The sequence below is a fragment of the Lontra canadensis genome, unplaced genomic scaffold, assembly GCF_010015895.1.
Source record: "Lontra canadensis isolate GAN:19392208 unplaced genomic scaffold, GSC_riverotter_1.0 scaffold28, whole genome shotgun sequence".
NCBI lineage: Eukaryota > Metazoa > Chordata > Mammalia > Carnivora > Mustelidae > Lontra > Lontra canadensis.
In genome coordinates, this window is record NW_022631022.1 from 1102348 (window position 1) to 1119697 (window position 17350).

General features: G+C 54.4%; 1 protein-coding gene across 1 annotated transcript in view; it reads left to right on the forward strand.

The window, feature by feature from the left end:
* Positions 1–17350, forward strand: part of ITGA11 (integrin subunit alpha 11) — a 108927-nt gene that overhangs the window by 78032 nt on the left and 13545 nt on the right. Inside the window, exons 12-20 of the mRNA XM_032864605.1 lie at positions 2075–2223; positions 5443–5583; positions 5804–6007; positions 6629–6759; positions 9968–10134; positions 11406–11548; positions 13178–13288; positions 16217–16302; positions 17098–17305. Coding sequence (XP_032720496.1) covers positions 2075–2223; positions 5443–5583; positions 5804–6007; positions 6629–6759; positions 9968–10134; positions 11406–11548; positions 13178–13288; positions 16217–16302; positions 17098–17305 — 1340 coding nt within the window. The remainder of the gene's footprint in view (positions 1–2074; positions 2224–5442; positions 5584–5803; positions 6008–6628; positions 6760–9967; positions 10135–11405; positions 11549–13177; positions 13289–16216; positions 16303–17097; positions 17306–17350) is intronic.

Consider the following 17350-nt stretch of genomic DNA (forward strand, 5'->3'; position numbering starts at 1 on the left):
GGTGAGGTTGGGGTGGAGAGGGGCAGCAAGAAAGGGAAGGCAGGCTGGGGCAGGCAGTGGCTGGAGGCCTCAGATGCCAGGTTGAAGAGCTGGAGCTCTTTCATGCTAGCGTAGGGAGATAGTGAAGGTATCTGAGTGAGGAGGCAGCAGGATAAAAATTCCCTCTCTCTCCAGGCTCCCAAGAGCTGTCTTCCTCCTCCCAGGAGACCCTGGTGGGGGAGAGCCAGGCCGAAAAGCCCTCGTAAGGCCCCACCATCTTGCCTTACCCACAGTCACAGCCTTGGGCGGGAATCCTGACAGAGTGCCTTCTCTCTTCCTCCTCCCTCTGGGGCTCATCCATGAGTGTCTGGACTCTCTGGAAGATTCCTTCCTATGTGCCCCAAGGGAGAGGGTTTTTGGAGGAGGGAGACCGGGAGGCCAGGCTCTCCTCCTCCACACAAGGAAGCTGTATGGACTTCTGGCCGTGGGTTTTCCCCCATCATCTTGTCAAGGCCTTCTGGGAGGTCGGTCCAGCTTTCAGGATGGCCCTATCTGCTGGCCAAAGAACCCCACGGAAACTGAAGCCACAGCCAGCAGACTGTGGGAAGCAGGAAGTTCCCCTTGCTGCTTGCTGCTTTAAGAGGCGCCTGCTCCCAGGACATTAGACCCCCATGTCCCTCCCCCCACCACTGTCCCTCCTTCTGAGGAAGCCCAGAGCCGAAGGGCTAATTAAGAACATTTTCATTAGTGCCACTGGAGGCTCAAAAGAAGGCTTGGTGCGGTGCCTGGGTGGCCCTATTGGTTAAGTGTCCGGTTCTTGACTTCAGCTCAGGTCATGGTCTCAGAGTTGGGAGATCAAGCCCGGAGTCAGGCTCCATGCTGAGCATAAAGATTCTCTCTCACCCCTCCCCCTCAAAAAGAGAAAACAAAAGCAAGCAAGCAAGCAAGCAAGCAAGCAAGTGAGCTCAGCCACTCTCCCTCAAGCTGACCCCACCTTTATGTTAATACACAGCCATATCAGCCTAGGCGGTATCCTGCTTCGCTGACCTCTCAAGCCCCATTGCCCAGAATACACCTTTAAGAGTCAAAAATGTTGTGTCTGGAACCAGGGTAGCTCACCCCCACTGCATCTGTGCTCCCAGCCACTGAATCAACTCGTCTACACATCCTGCAGCCACTGTGTAAGCAACCTGTGGAACCGTAGTGGTGACCCCCTCACATACACACACGCACACGCACACGCACACGGCAGAAGGAGACATCCGTTTGCCAGAAACAGTCTGGGAACCACCAACAAAGGCATCTAAAAACTGGGGTCCAGTATCTGAGGTCATCTGGCAGAGAGTGGGGCTCTAGGCTTCGCACGCCTCCTGGGCCCTGCGGGTGCAGCCAGAGTCACAGCGATCAGGCAAAGCCAACCCGACAACCTGGAGTGGTGGCCGTTCCAGAAGAGCCCCTGGTTTCCATTTCTTTCTCACTTGCCCAGCATACCTGTGGGACTGGGAGGAGCCTCAGGGCTCCTTCCTCTGGTCTGCAAAGTTCTGGGGCTGCAGGCATCCCTGGGACCCCCTGTCGATGCCCCGTGGAGCAGCTCCTTATACCTGGCAGCCAAGGCTCTAATTTCCCAAGAGCCACTTAGCTGAGGTTACAGGAATGAGGATGACACTGGCTGGTACCTGAGAGGGACAACTGGTGGGGATCAAAAAACAAAGCCAGCCCAATATGTAATAAAGCCCAGCTCAGACCCACCATCTCCCTCCTCCCTGCTCCCCCTTGCCCTTGGGACTCAGGACTCTGGGGAAGGAGGGGACATGGACGTTCTGGGTCAGCAGTGCCTTTTAGTAGCCCCCACCCCCACCACCCCGGCTTCCTCGGTGCCCTCCAGCCCGGAGTAGGGGGCCTGAGATCCGCCTACCCTCCAAATCGCCATCCTGAGCCCCGCCTTTTCCAGCTGCCCCCTCTCAGTGGTACCTAGGAATCTCCACCCTGTGGTTTCACATCTGCTCAGCTACCTGGACGCGTTCCCCAAGAGGGCCCGTCCTCAGGTACCCCCGAGGACCCGGGGCAGAGACCAGCCTGTTTCCTCCCGCGGCAGGGTACACAGTCACATCGGTCGTGTCCTCCAGGCAGGGGTGGGTGTACGTGGCTGGAGCACCCCGGTTCAACCACACGGGCAAAGCCATCCTTTTCACTATGCACAACAACAGAAGTCTCACCATCCACCAGGCGCTGCGGGGCGAGCAGGTAAGGAAGGGGGAGTCTGAGGGCAGGGGCGTGGCGGATGGGAACAGGGGAAAGGCGGAGCTGCTGAGGACTCTGGAGCTCAGCAATTTGTCCTCGGAGGTTCTTCCCAGTTGGGGGGGTGGGAGGAGCATACACCTCCTTCCTACCAGCCTTGGAGCTGGACTGTCCCTTCCCCAGAAAGCCAGGCCCTGGTCCTTGCTGCAGCAAAGAGATCCTGGGAGAATTTGCTTGCCTCCGTTTCATGGAGGTCTCTGGTGCCAAACCTCTGCCCCTGCCTGCCAGCTTCTCTGGGTTCACATCCAGAGTTCAGGGTCAGAGGCAGCCTCCTGGCTCTGGCTTCTCAGCTCGGGCTGCTGGGACCCCAGGCATCCTGAGGAACAGGCATGTCACTCCAGACACCTTCACGCTGCCATCAGCGGAGGGCAGCAGCATACCCACCCACAGTGAAGCCCCCTGGGGTCACCAGGACACCCCCAGCTTCTTTCCTGTCCTTGGAATGGGAACAATGCAGAATGCTACAGCCGCCAACACCACGACCCTGCCCAGGCTGCTGTGGGAAATGCGAGGTGTTGCTCTGAGTCTCGTGGGTCATGACTACCAGTTGCAAAGCTATGATAAGAGTCACTAGAGGGGGAAAGACCAGAAAACAGTTTCTGATCCAAGACATTCCAAAAGCTGAGGAAGACAGTGGTCCTGAGAAGCCACAGAGCTTTTCCAAGGTTACACAGTGGATTCAAGGCTGGGTCAGATTTAGAACACAGGACTCTCTGGAAGCTCTCTGCCTTATGCTACCTCCTGACCCTTGATAACCTCAAAACTAGTGCATGTGTGCACACGTGCGCACGCACGCAGACACACACACACACATACACACACACACATACACACACACACCCCACCTGGCAGCACTCAGCATCTGTGGTCCCCTGGGCCTGAGCTAGGCCCCAGCCAGGCCCTTACCACCACTCTCAGCTCACCCTTGGCTCTGCAGGGCCAGGAACAGACCTGTCTCCTGCACCTTTTACTGCCCTTGTGAGGACAAGGTCCTCACGGGGTCTAACCTAAATCCCTCCAGCTGTAGGAGGCCATTGTTCCCGTCTCCAGGGCACTGGCAGACCAGCACCCTGCTCTGTCCCCGGGCCTCCATGCCTCCTTGCCCACACTGTGCCTGGGGCAGGCTCTTCTGGGAATCCAAAGCTAGACCTTGAGAGCTGGAGGGAATTTGTTGATGAATTTATGACATTTTTACTGCCCGGTTCCTCCTCCAACATCCGAACGAGAAACTGCAGTGCTGAAGGCAGCTAAATTAAGTAGATTCCAAATCTCTGTGACCCACATAGCTGAGGCCACATAGTTAGACAAAAGAACTCCTTCCCTCCTCCCTTACTTGCTCTCTGTCTGCCTCTTAATTACCTTAGGTAGGGATAGCTCTTTCCGCACCCACCCCCAGGCTGAGATTTCCGTTTTCCTCTTTTCTGTGTTTCTATCTCACTCCTCAGTTAAAAGCTTTTAATACTTGCAGATAGATTTCTCCTGAAAGCACCCCAAGCCAGGAGGCAGCTGGGGGAGGCAGTGTCACAGGCTTGGGTATCAGACCGGAGTTTCAACTCAGTTCAGCTGTAGTCAGCCTCTGACCTTGGCCAAGTGACTCAGATTCACTGAGCTTCAGTTCCCTGTGAAATGAGGACAGTGATCTCTCCTAAGGTAGCAAGGGACTCACACAAGCCAACTGAGGCTGTAAAGTGTGTCACATGGGGCTCGTCCGTGGAAAGGGCTCCTTTATCCTTCCCCAGTGACCCACTGGTCCAAAAAACATTTATTATATTTATTATATTATGATCATACCCAGGCCTGGAGGGGACACAGCAGGCACAGTGCCCACTCTCCGTGGGGGGAGCAGGTGCTGGTATGGGGCTGCGGAGAGCATCGAGGAGGGGGACCCATCTCAGGCAGGGCGGGGCAGGGCGGGAGTCTAACAGGAAGCGACTTGAGGATGATAGACATTATTAGGCAGGAAGAAGGGGATAGGAGGGCAGACAAGAGAGAAGTATGTACAGAGGGAAGCCTGGAACCCAGCCAGGGCCTGGGGCTTTGGAGAAATCACTGGGAATGTCCAGAGAGAGTATGGGAGCCTGGGGCGGGTGGCGGGGGGACACAGAGGCTAATGGGGGATGGAGGCAGGTCCAACAGGGTCAGGCTGAAGAATTTGGACATCCCCCCGCACCCTCTTTGAGAGCAAGGGAGTGGTGCAGTCAGCTGCTAGAGGTCACTCTGGCTGCCCACTGGGGTGGACTGGAGGGTGAGGCAGGGTGTCCTTTGGGAGACGCCTCACCTGGGGAAGAAGCCTCAGAGGAGGGAAGTAAGCAGACTCAGGACAAGTCTGGTGCACACCAGGAAGGGCTGCTGGTGGGAGAGGTGGCAGTGGGACCATGGAGGACCCTCAGGTTTCAGATTGAACAAGTGGTTGGCACCCTCAGTGAAGTGGGGGGCATGGCACCCGAGGGGGGAGAGGAGCCTAGTGAGTGCTCAATGCTAAAAAGAAACCACAGTTCCCTGTCTGAGGTGCTAATCCCAAAGTTCTTCGTAACATTAAACATTGAAACGAGCCAAATGTCCCACTAGAGGATTGATTATGCACACGTGGCCTGTGTGTGGTTTGAAATATCGCAGAACCACCGATGATCAGCTTGTAGGAAAAAATATAACACATCAGGAAGACACTGTTCATGATCCATTGCTTGATTTAAAAAATCAAGCTATACAAATATTACGATCCTCAATTGTACAAGTAAAACCGTGTACACACACACCAACAAGCCCCACACACCCTGGACAAAACAGACTAGACAAAAATGCACTCAGACGTTCACGGGAGTTCCAGTAGGATGTTGGGACAATGGGTGACTTTTATCTTCTTCATACTGTTTTCTGATTTTGCTCATTTTTGTCACAAGTTTGTTGCTCACAAACAGAACAAATGGTAATCAAGACAATTTACCAATGGAAAGAAAGAAGGGGGGAGGGGTGGATGACAGAAGGAGAAAAGAGGGCAAGGTGGGACCAGGTGAAAACAGGTGAGTCTGTTCCATGGGAGAGAAGGGGAGTGGGGTATGAGAAGGGGAGGACCTTCCTCTTTGCTCACTCTGATTCTGAGGGGAAGAGTGTCCCCAGCTCCCCGCACATTCCAGCCCACTGCACTTTCCCATCCCTGTGCTCTAGATAGGCTCTTACTACGGGAGTGAGATCACCTCGGTGGACATCAACGGCGATGGGATGACCGATGTCCTGCTGGTGGGCGCCCCCATGTACTTCAGTGAAGGCCGAGAGCAAGGCCGAGTGTACGTCTACAACCTGAGACAGGTACTGGGGCGGGGGAGGGGCGCCTCACCCCGGCTTTCACTTGGGAGTCCATGAGGGAAACAGGGCTACCCCAGAGAGGCCAGCACCTGCCCGCCGCAGAGCCAGGCCAGGGACAGCAGGACCCTCCTCTGTCGCCGTGCTTAAGGAAGCCAGAGAGGGGAACTCCAGGGGGAAAATGGGGTGGAGACAAGCTGAGCCTTGTCCCACCCTGGTGTTGCAGAACCGGTTTGTTTCTAACGGGACGCTGAAGGATTCCTGCAACTACCAGAATGCCCGATTCGGCTCCTCCATCGCCTCCGTTCGGGACCTCAATCAGGACTCCTACAACGACGTGGTGGTGGGAGCCCCTCTGGAGGACAACCACAGAGGAGCCATCTACATCTTCCACGGCTTCCAAGCCAGCCTCCTGAAGACGCCGAAGCAGGTAAGACCAGGGGTCCTGGCCGCTGGGCTGGGGCATCCCGTGCGGGGATCTCTTCTGTGTCCTTCGGCAGGAAAGGATTCCAGTCTGTCCTAGCTCTCTACTTGCCTCAAGTCGGGATTTTGAAATGGGTGCTTTTGTCTTCGGGATGGGTGACTTTACCATCACCCCTGTGGGCACCCTCTCCCTGCTTGACTTTGTCTCCCCGGCAACAATGAAACCCCTGGGGACCAGAATCTCCCTACAGCCCCTCACGCACCCTGCTTCCCTCAAGAGGGACCCATCTCAGGTCCCATGCTCTTGAGGTCATCATTTTTGCATACATATTTTCTTGTAAGACAGCACGGTCAGAGATGCGAGGGGGGTCTGCCAAGGAACACGGACATACCCTTAATGATGATCCCTTTTAAGACACAATTTCTTAATCTGAAAGGATGACTGGAGGGTCGGTGCCATCACAAACCAGGAGAGGAGATAACTTTGGGCTGGGAAAGTTTCCCAATGGTTCCAATGGTTCCAAATGGGCTCTCTCCAATGCTCCCAATCGTAGCTTCCCTGAGGGTGGCCCTGCCCCACCCTGTGCTAACAATGCAGTCTCCAGCTTTCTCCTCCTATGTCCTGCAGAGAATCGCTGCCTCTGACCTGGCTCTGGGCCTCCAGTATTTTGGCTGCAGCATCCACGGGCAGCTGGACCTCAACGAGGATGGGCTCGTCGACCTGGCGGTGGGCTCTCTGGGCAACGCTGTCATTTTGTGGTTGGTTCTCCTGCTTCTCTTGGCTCTCGGGCTCTTCTGAGGGTCATGATGGACACTGGGTTTTAGAGACAGCCTTTAGGACCTTTGTCCCTTTCTTCAATCATTGTCAACCCAACCCACCCTGTTTTTGTCCTCTCGTGATGACACATTTCCTTTCTGTGGAATCACTCGTACATGGCTTTGGAGTGCAAATCCCTCTTCCCAACAGCATTCTAAGATTTTAGAGCAATCTGGTGTCCAAAAGTCCCTCTTAGAATTTGGCCTAAAAGTGCTGGCTGTTAGGGCATTTCTTCCGCTTCAGCTTTCCAGGCTCTTTAAAGGGTCAGGCTGAGAATATTCTTCTCGGCCGGACAGATCCTCCTTCTCCCCAAGTGTGGCAGAATGTTCCTGCCATACAGGGATCTCTTTCCCCTAAACCCCTCGGGACTCCTCGTTTCCTTTTTCAGGGCCTCATCTCTGTACCATTCCATCAGATCTTTGCCATATATCTGCATGCAGGGGTTTTCTTTACAATTAAAGTCTATAGCCCTTTAAAAAAAAAAAAAAGCTTTCTAAAAGTCGCTGTATTTTACTATGGGATGTGTTGGCTACTTTTTAAGCCAAAAACTGTTTAACTTTTCATGTATGTTGATGAGCTATTTTTCATTATAAATCCAATAACTTAAAGAAACATGATAAAATAACGAAAAAATCATTCAGGGTTTCATCAGCGTAACATTACCGCTATTAGCATTGGGGCTAATTCTTCCCCCCTACTAATCTTTGCCCACCGCAGGTAAGTTTATATAAGCACAGTCGTATTTTTCATACGACTTTAAAAAGGCATGAAACCAAAGTGTCCCACGACTTCACAGGGAGAGCGAAGGAGTGGACATGCTTGCAGTGTCAAAAACATCACAGCGCAGTTGGGAGATGCCTTAGCCCGGGTTCCCTAGAAAACAGAGCCCAAGACTGGAGCGCATGTGTAACACTCTGGGAGGAGTCTGGGCCCTGAGGCAGAGATGGGGGCAGGGGTTCTGGAGGAAAAAAGAGGAGAGGTGTGAGTGGGGGCATCCCTGAGCCAGCCGGGGCCTCACCTTCACACTGCTGCTTGCTCCCTTGATCTCCCGCAAGGCGGGACACACCCTGGCTTCTTGCAACAGACCATTGTAGGGGAAGAGGGAGAGCAGTGTGTCTGGGGAGTCCCTCTATCCCCTGTGGTGTCCCCAGGCCTCTAAAGGCAGCACTGAGCTACCACACACTGGGCCCACGGCCTCGCTCTGAAGGTCTGCTGCGTATGTAGGGGCTCGTGGATCTTTGGAGGTGACAGCGGCAAGAGCAGCGTGGGTGGGAAAGGTATTCCCGATGACGGTTCCAACAGCCAGGAAGCAAGACAGCTGCCCAGGATCCAGGGTACGAGGTAGACATGGCCTAACCGGTCAGTAGGGTGACACAGAAACTGTGTCCTTTACAGGAAAGAAGCATACCCCAAAAGAATCACTTTGGCACAAAGGACCCATCCAAGCTCTAGATTTTGAGGTCTCAACCTAAGTGCTACCTTAGTGTGTGATGAAATTGTGGGCCAGAACCCTCCAGAAGGGTTCTGTGCTCAAACCCCATGGATCTCAGACTGCCCCACTGCAGTCGGGTGCGAAATTTTTCTCCTTTTTTTCCCCTTTCTTTTTATTTGAGTATAGGTGATGTTCATGTTCTGTTAGTTTCGTAGAGCATGGTGATTCAACAGGTTTATATGTTAACTGTAGCTTCCATCTGTCACCATATGCTGTTACAGTATCACTGACTCTGTCCTTTATGCAGTGCCTTCCATTCCCAGATTTCCACATTCCACAGCTGGAAGCGGGTACCACACACACACACACACACACACACACATCGTCACAATTTTTGCCCATCCTCCCACCCCTTCCCCTCTGGGAACCTTTGGCTTGTTCTCCGTGTTTATAGGTCTGATTCTGCTTTCTGTTTGTTTATTCATTTATTTCGGGTTTTAGATTTTTTTAGGTTTTTTTAGATTTTAGATTTTTTTCACAAATAAGTGAAATCATATGGTATTTGTCTTTCTCTGTCTGACTCATTTCACTTAGCATCATACCCTCTAGGTCCTCCCATGTTGTCCCACACTGGGGAGATTTGCAAAGGCTTGTAGCCCAGGCTTTACCCTGACCACTTAACCCAGAATTTCTAGGCAGCCAAGTTTGAGAACCACCGATAGAAGCTTTTATGCTTATACAGCTCTCTACACTGTCAAAGGGCCCCCCTCACTGACCTCCTTCGATTCCCACATCCCCCTCAGAGAGCTCTTGGGACCTGCCCAAGGGCCCTGAGGAACCAGTGGAGCTGAGACTCAGATCCGAGACCCCACACAGAGCAAGGAGGAGGCACCAGCCCCCTCACGCAGGGAGCAAAACATCAGGACAGATGTCAGTGTGAAAATTTGGACACATTCTAAATCACACTACACCTGCTTCTTTTTATATAAAAGCCTGGTTTGGAGTGGCAGTACACTTCCTTCTCTGATTCTGTTTTTCTTACACCCATAGAAGAATAAATTTGAATGGGGTGGTGTCGGGTGGATAGGTGGGGATTCTCTAGGACAGGGCGTGGTCCTCGACTTCGGCTGCACATTGCAATCCCCAGGGAGCTTTAACACCTTGCTCTTCTAAGGGTGGTCCTGGACCAAGAACAAGCGTCTCACTGAGGGTTTACTGGAAATGCAGCATCTGTGCCCACCTATGGGGTCAGGGTCTGCATTTTAAAGATCTGCTTCCGCCGCCCCCCCCCCCCCCCCCCCCATGGCCCCGGAGATGTGCAAACATTAAAATTTGAGAAGCACGGCCTTCAGACAGGTGGATGCCAATTCTGATTTGATTTGACCTGGAGGGCAAACTGGGCATCGGGATTTTTTGAAACTCTCCCCATTATTCTAATGAATGTCCAGGGATGGAATGGGGAGACACAAGGAGGTCGGTGTGGTCTGCTCCGAGTACAGCTGTGAGGACATAATGAAGGGCTGGCCTTTGGGGCTGCCCTCCACCCACCTGGCACTTTTTTGCCCTATAGTATAATATCTGGGGCCCCTCTCTGCCCTTCCCCAAAGGTCTTCAGATTCCATTTCCATCTGCGGGACCCCCTTTTTCCCCTCCCCCATCTCTGGGTCCCCGGGGCAGTGGAGCGCCCCACTCCCCAACTACTTGTTCTTCCACTCCAGGTCCCGTCCGGTGGTTCAGATCAATGCCAGTCTCCACTTCGAGCCGTCCAAGATCAACATCTTCCACAGGGACTGCAAACGCAGCAGCAGGGATGCCACCTGCCTGGCCGCCTTCCTCTGTTTCACGCCTGTCTTCCTGGCACCCCATTTCGAAACAGACACAGTCGGTAAACCAGCCCCCACCCTGCCCAGCCCCGAGCCCCAGTCTCCCCGCAGACTTTGGCATTGCTCTGCTTCAAAACCTGGGCTTCTGCTGAAATGAGCTTTAAGGGCCGGGTCGCACCCTGATGACCGCACTTGCTGATCTAATTCCAAGGAGCCAAAAGGGAACAGCGTGCCAGGGTGAGGGTGGCCGTGAGCCGCTGTGACCAACAAAGGAGAGGCCTGGGGAAGAAGGAAATAGTTGGGGAGAAAAGTTTCCATCGGAACAGGGAACTGGGAGCTGTGGAGCATACTGGGCAGCCTGGAGTCAGAGGAAGTGTCCGATCCAGGAGAGGGAGCAGGAAAAGGGAGGGTCAGTTAGACATGCCCCCAGTCGCCCTGGTAATGGCTCAGAGTGGGCTCCTGGCTGCAGTAGGACGTGTCCTTCTGAAGATCATCCCTTCCACCCCAGGAGGCAGCCCTGGGCCCACGCAGCCCCACGAAGTGATGGCTGCAGGTTCTGGGACCAGACTGGGCCCCGGGGCAGGAAACTGCAATTTCCAAATTTTTTTAGTCAAGGAGCAGGGCCCACCTGAGGGGTGGGGGTGGGAGTGGGAGAGAGAAAAAGGCCAGTCTGGGCGGCTGTGGTCTTCTTTCCCTTCTACCTGAAAAAGGAGAAAGATGCCAGAACCTGGCACACCTAGAGGGCTGGCGGGGTCCAGGCAAAGGGACGAAGCCTTTCCTGGTTGTAGCAAAAGATCAGCCCCATTGAAAGCAAGGAGTCTGCAGGCCTTAAATCCCAGAATGGAGTCTTGGGTTCGAGGAGCCGTGGGGAGGGAACTGTGGCTTGTGGAGGCTCTGAGCCAGGCCTGACAGGATAACCCAGGAAAGTGAAGGAAAGGAGAGCTGGGGAGGCCTAGCCCTCCAGCGGGGGCTCAAATGAGGGCAACGCCCTGGCCCCTCATCCTATCTCCTCTCCCACCATGTTCCTTTCTCCTGTATTTCTTCCTCTTTCTCTCTCCCTTCGCAATCAGGCCCCTCTTCACTCATTCCTGCTTCTGCCTCTCTTCTCTTTGGCTCCTTCTTTTTCTCCTTTCTCACTGCATCACTCGCGCTCTGCATGGGAGTTTCCCACCCATACTAGGCCTCTTGAGGGGAGAAGAGCAGTTTTCCCAGACCAGCCTAGAGGGCTTCCTGGAGGAGGCTGGCTTTCAGGAGGCTCTCTTAGAAGACGGGCCAGGAGTCTCGGATGGCCCCGTGGCTCCACCTTCCTGCTTTCGCCCTCTCCCTCCTGCAGGCATCAAGTACAATGCTACCATGGATGAGAGGCGATACGCACCACGGGCCCACCTCGACGAGGGCGGGGACCGGTACACCAACAGAGCCGTCCTGCTCTACTCGGGCCAGGAACACTGTGAGCGGATCAACTTCCATGTCCTGGTGAGCTTGACACACAGCAGCCCCACCAGCCGGGAGCAAGCTCCCACAGGAAGGGCCACAGAGCTAGAGGAGGAATTGCCACGGAAGAGCCAGAGAGCTCAGCGGGCACCAGGCTGGTTCCGAGCCCCCAGCAGACCTCAGGAGGCCCGGCCAGGGTGCAGAGTCCTGGACCTTGGCCGCGCCATACTCACACCCCAGAGAAAAGGCTACTGAGACACGGTATCCTATGGTACCCTCTCCGAACTCCCTTCTTCCCCAGCACTCAGATGCCCACTATTCCTTTAGCAGGGGGTGAGATCTGAGGCAGGAGGTGGGCTCGGTGAGGTCTCACAGAGGAAACAGGGGTCAGCCAGCGGGGCCGTGGTTGGAGGGGATGGAAGCAGGCGTTGGCTAAAGTGGAGGTAAGACAGGCCCCTGGTGGGGGCGAGCCAGGAGAAGGAACCGACTATGGCCCGCCTGGCAGAGGTGGAGAAGCAGCAGGGGCCTGGTGCCTGGTTTCATGGATAAGGAAGAGATGAGAAGTTTGCCCCATCCAGAAACTCCAGATACCTAGGCCACAGCTCTGGCCTTGGAGACACAAGCAGGGGGCACTCAGAGCCCCCTCCTGCCCCCTTTAGTTCAAAGGGCAAAAGTCAGAAAAATGAACAGATGTGGGAAGTCCTCCTGTCAGTTAATATGGGGTCCCCTCTGATGTGTTCGTGTACCGGTTCGCAAAGTGTGGTCCCCCAGACCAGCAGCAGCAGCCCCATCACATGGGAACTTGTTGGAAATGCGTGGTTTCTTTCTTTCTTTCTTTTTTAAAGATTTTATTCATGTAAGAGAGAAAGAGAGAGGGCACAAGCATGGGGGGCAGGGCAGAGGAAGAGGGAGAAGCAGACTTCCCACTGAGCAGGGAGTCCCACATGGGGCTCAATCCCAGGACCCCAGAATGATGACCTGAACCGAAGGCAGACGCCCAACCAACTGAGCCACCCAGGTGCCCCAGAAATGCATGTTTTCAAGCCCCACACCAGACCCACCAAATCAAGAGTTCTGGGGGTGGGCTCAGCCCTCAGTGTGTTGCCGGGGCCCCCCTCAGGATTCTGACACAAGTTCAAGTTGGAGAGCCACTGCCTTGATACAAAGAAGCCAGTCACATCAGGATTCGGGTTCCATGGGGGAGATTTTGTAGGCATTTCTAAGCATCCCCTTCTTTACCCTCCGCACCTGGACCCAGCCGAACAGCCCCAGTTTTGCTCACACATTTGTTCATTCATTGACTCGGTACACCCATGAACCCTGTCACAGTGCTGCGGCTAGGCCTCCAAGCTCCTGAAGAATGGGGAGGCCGGCACACAGAGATAGTTCAAATGCCATGCGAGAAGAAGTGGGCTGTGCACACAGGAGGGTGGGGGCTGCCTGGGCCCCCAGAGGCCGAGGCGCCGGGGGATGGGTGCCCAGCCTTGAAGGCTGAGCGGGGCCTTGCTGAACCTCCAGCCACCCAGCGTGCTTCTCCATCCTGGCCTCACCCTGAGACTGGCAGGGAGGCTGCCCTCCCGCCTGCGGGACGTAGCAGTTTTCTCTCATGGTCCTGGCCCAGAAACAGGTGCTCCGTGCCCCCTCACCCTGTCCTCATCTCCTCCCACACAGGACACCGCTGACTACGTGAAGCCAGTGACCTTCTCGGTAGAGTACTCCCTGGAGGATCCCGACCATGGCCCCGTGCTGGACGATGGCTGGCCCACCACCCTCCGAGTCTCGGTACATCCCCCAGCACAGGGCACACAACCTGGGCTCTCCATTCCCCACCCCCACCTCCTCCCCGAAGCCCAGATCCAGAGGGCCCCAGGTACAAAGGACTCCTTCCCCTACTGCTGGGAACACACTGAGGGAAAGGACGGGGCCTTTCCTGTTCGAGGATCCCCCGTATCTCCAGCATAGGGCGAGACCAGGACAGTCCTGGAGAATCACAGAACCAGAAGGGATCTTAGGGCTCGATCACCTGCTTCCCTCAGGAGCAAGTGAAGGCACTGGGGCCCAGAGCATGGGAGTCAGCCACCCAGAGCCTGCCCTGCAGCTGGGTCTGTCCCTCTCAACCACAGTTCCTGATCCCTCGCTCTAGTGGCATCGGAACTTTCTGGTATAGAACACTCACACGCTCCTCCCACCTGCAATTCACGGTTTATTTCTGCCTGAACTGTGCTAGGAGAGCAGGCGAAATTCATGAAATCAATATCTAATTCCCGAACCTTGAGGAGCAGCAAGTCTTCCGAAATCCCCTCTCTGCTCCCATTCACCCCCGCCTTCCCTGCCCTCCCAGACCCCACTGCCCAGCCCCCGACCCTCACGCCTTCCCTCTTTTCTCCTGATTCCGCACCCCTCACGTATAAGAGAGGCTGTCTCATGCAGTTCGAGAAGGGGGGGAATGGACTGGCTGAGATGGAGACGTCGTCAGTGACGGGTGCGTGAGTCACTACTGCTCCCCGCCGCAGTAATTACAGAGACACTAGGGCGAATGAACCAGAATCTGCCAGGCGATCCACGAGTGAGTCGAAGCCCATGTTGCAGATGGATGCGGAAGGCTCACTCCGCCCCACACTGACAATCCCAGTGCAGGCTACCAGTTAGGGCTGGAGGCCAGGGCGAAGACAGGAGTGAGCTCAGAGGAGGTGTCTGTCGCTGAGCAACCAGAGGACAAGCCAGGAAGACTTCCCGGAGAGGGCGGCTTTCAGCCAGACCCTGAGGAATAGACTAGATTCAGATAAGCGGGGACGGGAAGAGTGACCTTCCACTCCGGGAGAGCTGACGATATGACCAAGGGACGGCAGCGAGAGAGGCAGGCTGAAGAGAATGTGTAAAGAGAAAAAAAATTAAAAAAGGAGGAATAATCTGGGTCCTATTATCAAGGGCTTCAGATAGCAGCTAAATTTCTAAAAAAAAAAAAAAAAGAAAAGAAAAGAAAAAAATCTTGTTAATCTGGATTTCTAACCTCTCCCCATTTCTAGCACATGAGAGACATTCTGCCGAGCTCTCTTCTGCAAATTTTTAGTTAGCGTCCGCTCGGCGCCCAGCTCTGGTACAGCCCTGCAGTATCTCGCTTCCTGGAGGATGAGCTGTTCCACATAATTGAGTGTAGCAGCTGCTTATCACATTAATTATTCCTTTTAATCAATCGGATGGAAATGTTCTGAAGGTGATAGGACAGTTTGCACCCTTTGTAGGCAGGAGGCTGGGTGGGCGTCTGGGCATCTTATCGGAGACTTGAAGTCGCCGAGGTGAACGTGGGTACTAGGGTTCAGTGAGGCACCTGGGGGTGACCAGTGTTTTCCACTACGTCCCACTACTGGATGGCCTCCCTCCGCCCTCCTTTGTATGGCTCTGCTGCCTCTCTGCTTTTAGCTGCAAATCCACCGTGCAATGCGGCAGCTGGGGGCTGCAGGTGGATGTGGGTGAGGCTCAGGGGCTCACCTTTGAGAAAGGTCCATGAATTTCAGATCTGTGCGGGCTTGGTTTCCCCTCCCCTGGGTTTCCGCTGTACCCTTGGGAGGGACAGTTGTACTCCTCGGCTCCCAACCTGAACGCTAACCTGCTCGCTGAGCACTTGGACCCGGAAGGACTACAGGACCAAAGAACCAAACTCAACTTCACCCCTCCGTTTATAAATGAATGGTGCAGCCCTCCTTCCAGACACTAAAAAGGGACTTGTCCTGGGCCCTTTGGCCCCTTAGTGCTGATGAACTCCAGGTCCTATGGACACCACCTCTGGCAGTCCTAACTTGTTGTCTCCTCTCCACAACTGTATCCCCCAACACCATCATCATCTCTTGCCTGAACACTGAAGCAGCCTCCTCAGTGGTCTCCCTGACTCTAGCCTTGATCCCTCCAGTCCATCCACCCACAGCGGCCACAGCGAGCCTTCAGCATGCAGGTCTGACGGGATACTCCCCTGCCTACAGCAGTCAGTGATTCCTGTCACCTGCAAAGAAAGCCCAAGGCCCTAGAAGAACTGACTCCACTCATCTTTCCATCCTCCCCATCCCCAAATGCAGCAATGCTAAACCACCCAGCATTTCCCAAACTCACCATGCTGCTTCATGCCTCAGACCTTTGCACAGGCTCGTCCTTCCCCCCGACTTCTCCATCTCCCTGGTCACCCAGCTAACGTGGTCATCCTTCAGAATGCTGACCTACTGTCTCTTCCCTGAAGGCTTCTCTGACCATGTACAGGCCAAAATGATTGTTTCCTCCCCTCTGCCTCTCTTTTCCACACACAGATTTCTAATTTTTTTTTTTTGCACATTTCACACTATAATTATTTATCCAGCACTCCTCCCCACGAGCTGAGAGCGGAAGCTGTGTCTTCCTCATCCTGTACCGCCAGTACCTAAGACCTTGCCCGCAACACAGACGATCCTTAAAAACCTGCTGGGTGGGTGTGGGTATTCTGAGCTTAGCTGAGAACTTCATGAAGGAGACCCAGGAGCTGCTGAGTTTGGAGCCATGTTTTAAAGAAGGGAGTACCTGTGCAAAAGCAGGAGAAACAGCGGGGTGGCGTCTGTGAGGAGGGCAGAGAAGACGAAGCCCATGTCTAGTGTGGTGGAGAGGGGAGCCGGCGTGCTATGGGGGTGAGGGCCCGTTGGCAGCAAAGACAACCAACCAGCCACCCCGCCCTGACTTTCCCTGGCACAGGTGCCCTTCTGGAACGGCTGCAATGAGGACGAGCACTGTGTCCCTGACCTCCTGCTGGATGCCCGCAGTGACCTGCCCACGGCCATGTGAGTTGGCTCCTCCCTGCCCCTGCCCTGACTCCTTTCCTTCCCCTGCGAGTAGATCTGGGGCTCCCCAAGCCCTGAGTGCTGCCTGCATATCGTTCTTGGAGGCAGCATGGCTCAAACACAGAACGTGGAGCCTGGGTCTAGCCCAGGCTCTGCCTCTAATTCCTGTGTGACTTCAGGCACGTCCCTTCCCTCTCTGGGCCTCAGTTACTTCCTTTGCAAAATGAAAAGTACTCATCTATCCAAACTCCTCAAACTTCATTTAGGAAAAGGAATCCTTTCTTTGGAGTCTTTACCACCAAACAGATGAAAGGTGGAGACTAGGACCAGTGATCCTGGTTGCTCACGCTCCTAGCCCCCAACTAGGTGACCTGTGGGCCCAGTGATGGACTGCTTGAGCTAAGGAGACAAAGCAGATGGATGAGCAGGGTGCCCACAATCTACTGGAAGAAAAAAAAAATAAAGTAGTAGTAACAAGGAAATATAATGAAAAATGTCCTCTTTAAAATTTATATAATTTATTTTCAAGTAATCCATCCTCTACCTTTACCCAACTGTGATATGACTGAGCTAGAAAACATATACAATAAGTAGAAATAACACAGACAAACCCTGTAGAAGGATGAAGAAGCAAACCGTCTGGCCATCCAGGCTACTCATCAAGATAGTCTCTTCATTTAGCTCTGAGCTTCCTGGTAGCCAAAGCCAAAGGGAAAGACGTTGAGGAGAGCAGGGAGGCCTGGCCCCGCCCTCCCCATTCCATGTGCCTAGCCCCGTGTGGGCTCTGTCCCACAGGGAGTACTGCCAGAGGGTCCTGGGCAAGACCACGCAAGACTGCTCTGCCTACACGCTGTCCTTCGACACCACGGTCTTCATCATCGAGAGCACACGCCGGCGGGTTGCTGTGGAGGCCATGCTGGAGAACAGAGGCGAAAATGCCTACAGCACAGTCCTAAATATTTCGCAGTCAACAAACCTGCAGTTTGCCAGCTTGATCCAAAAGGTAAGACCTCAATTAGGGGCCTGGCCTGCCTGAGGCTAAGGGCAG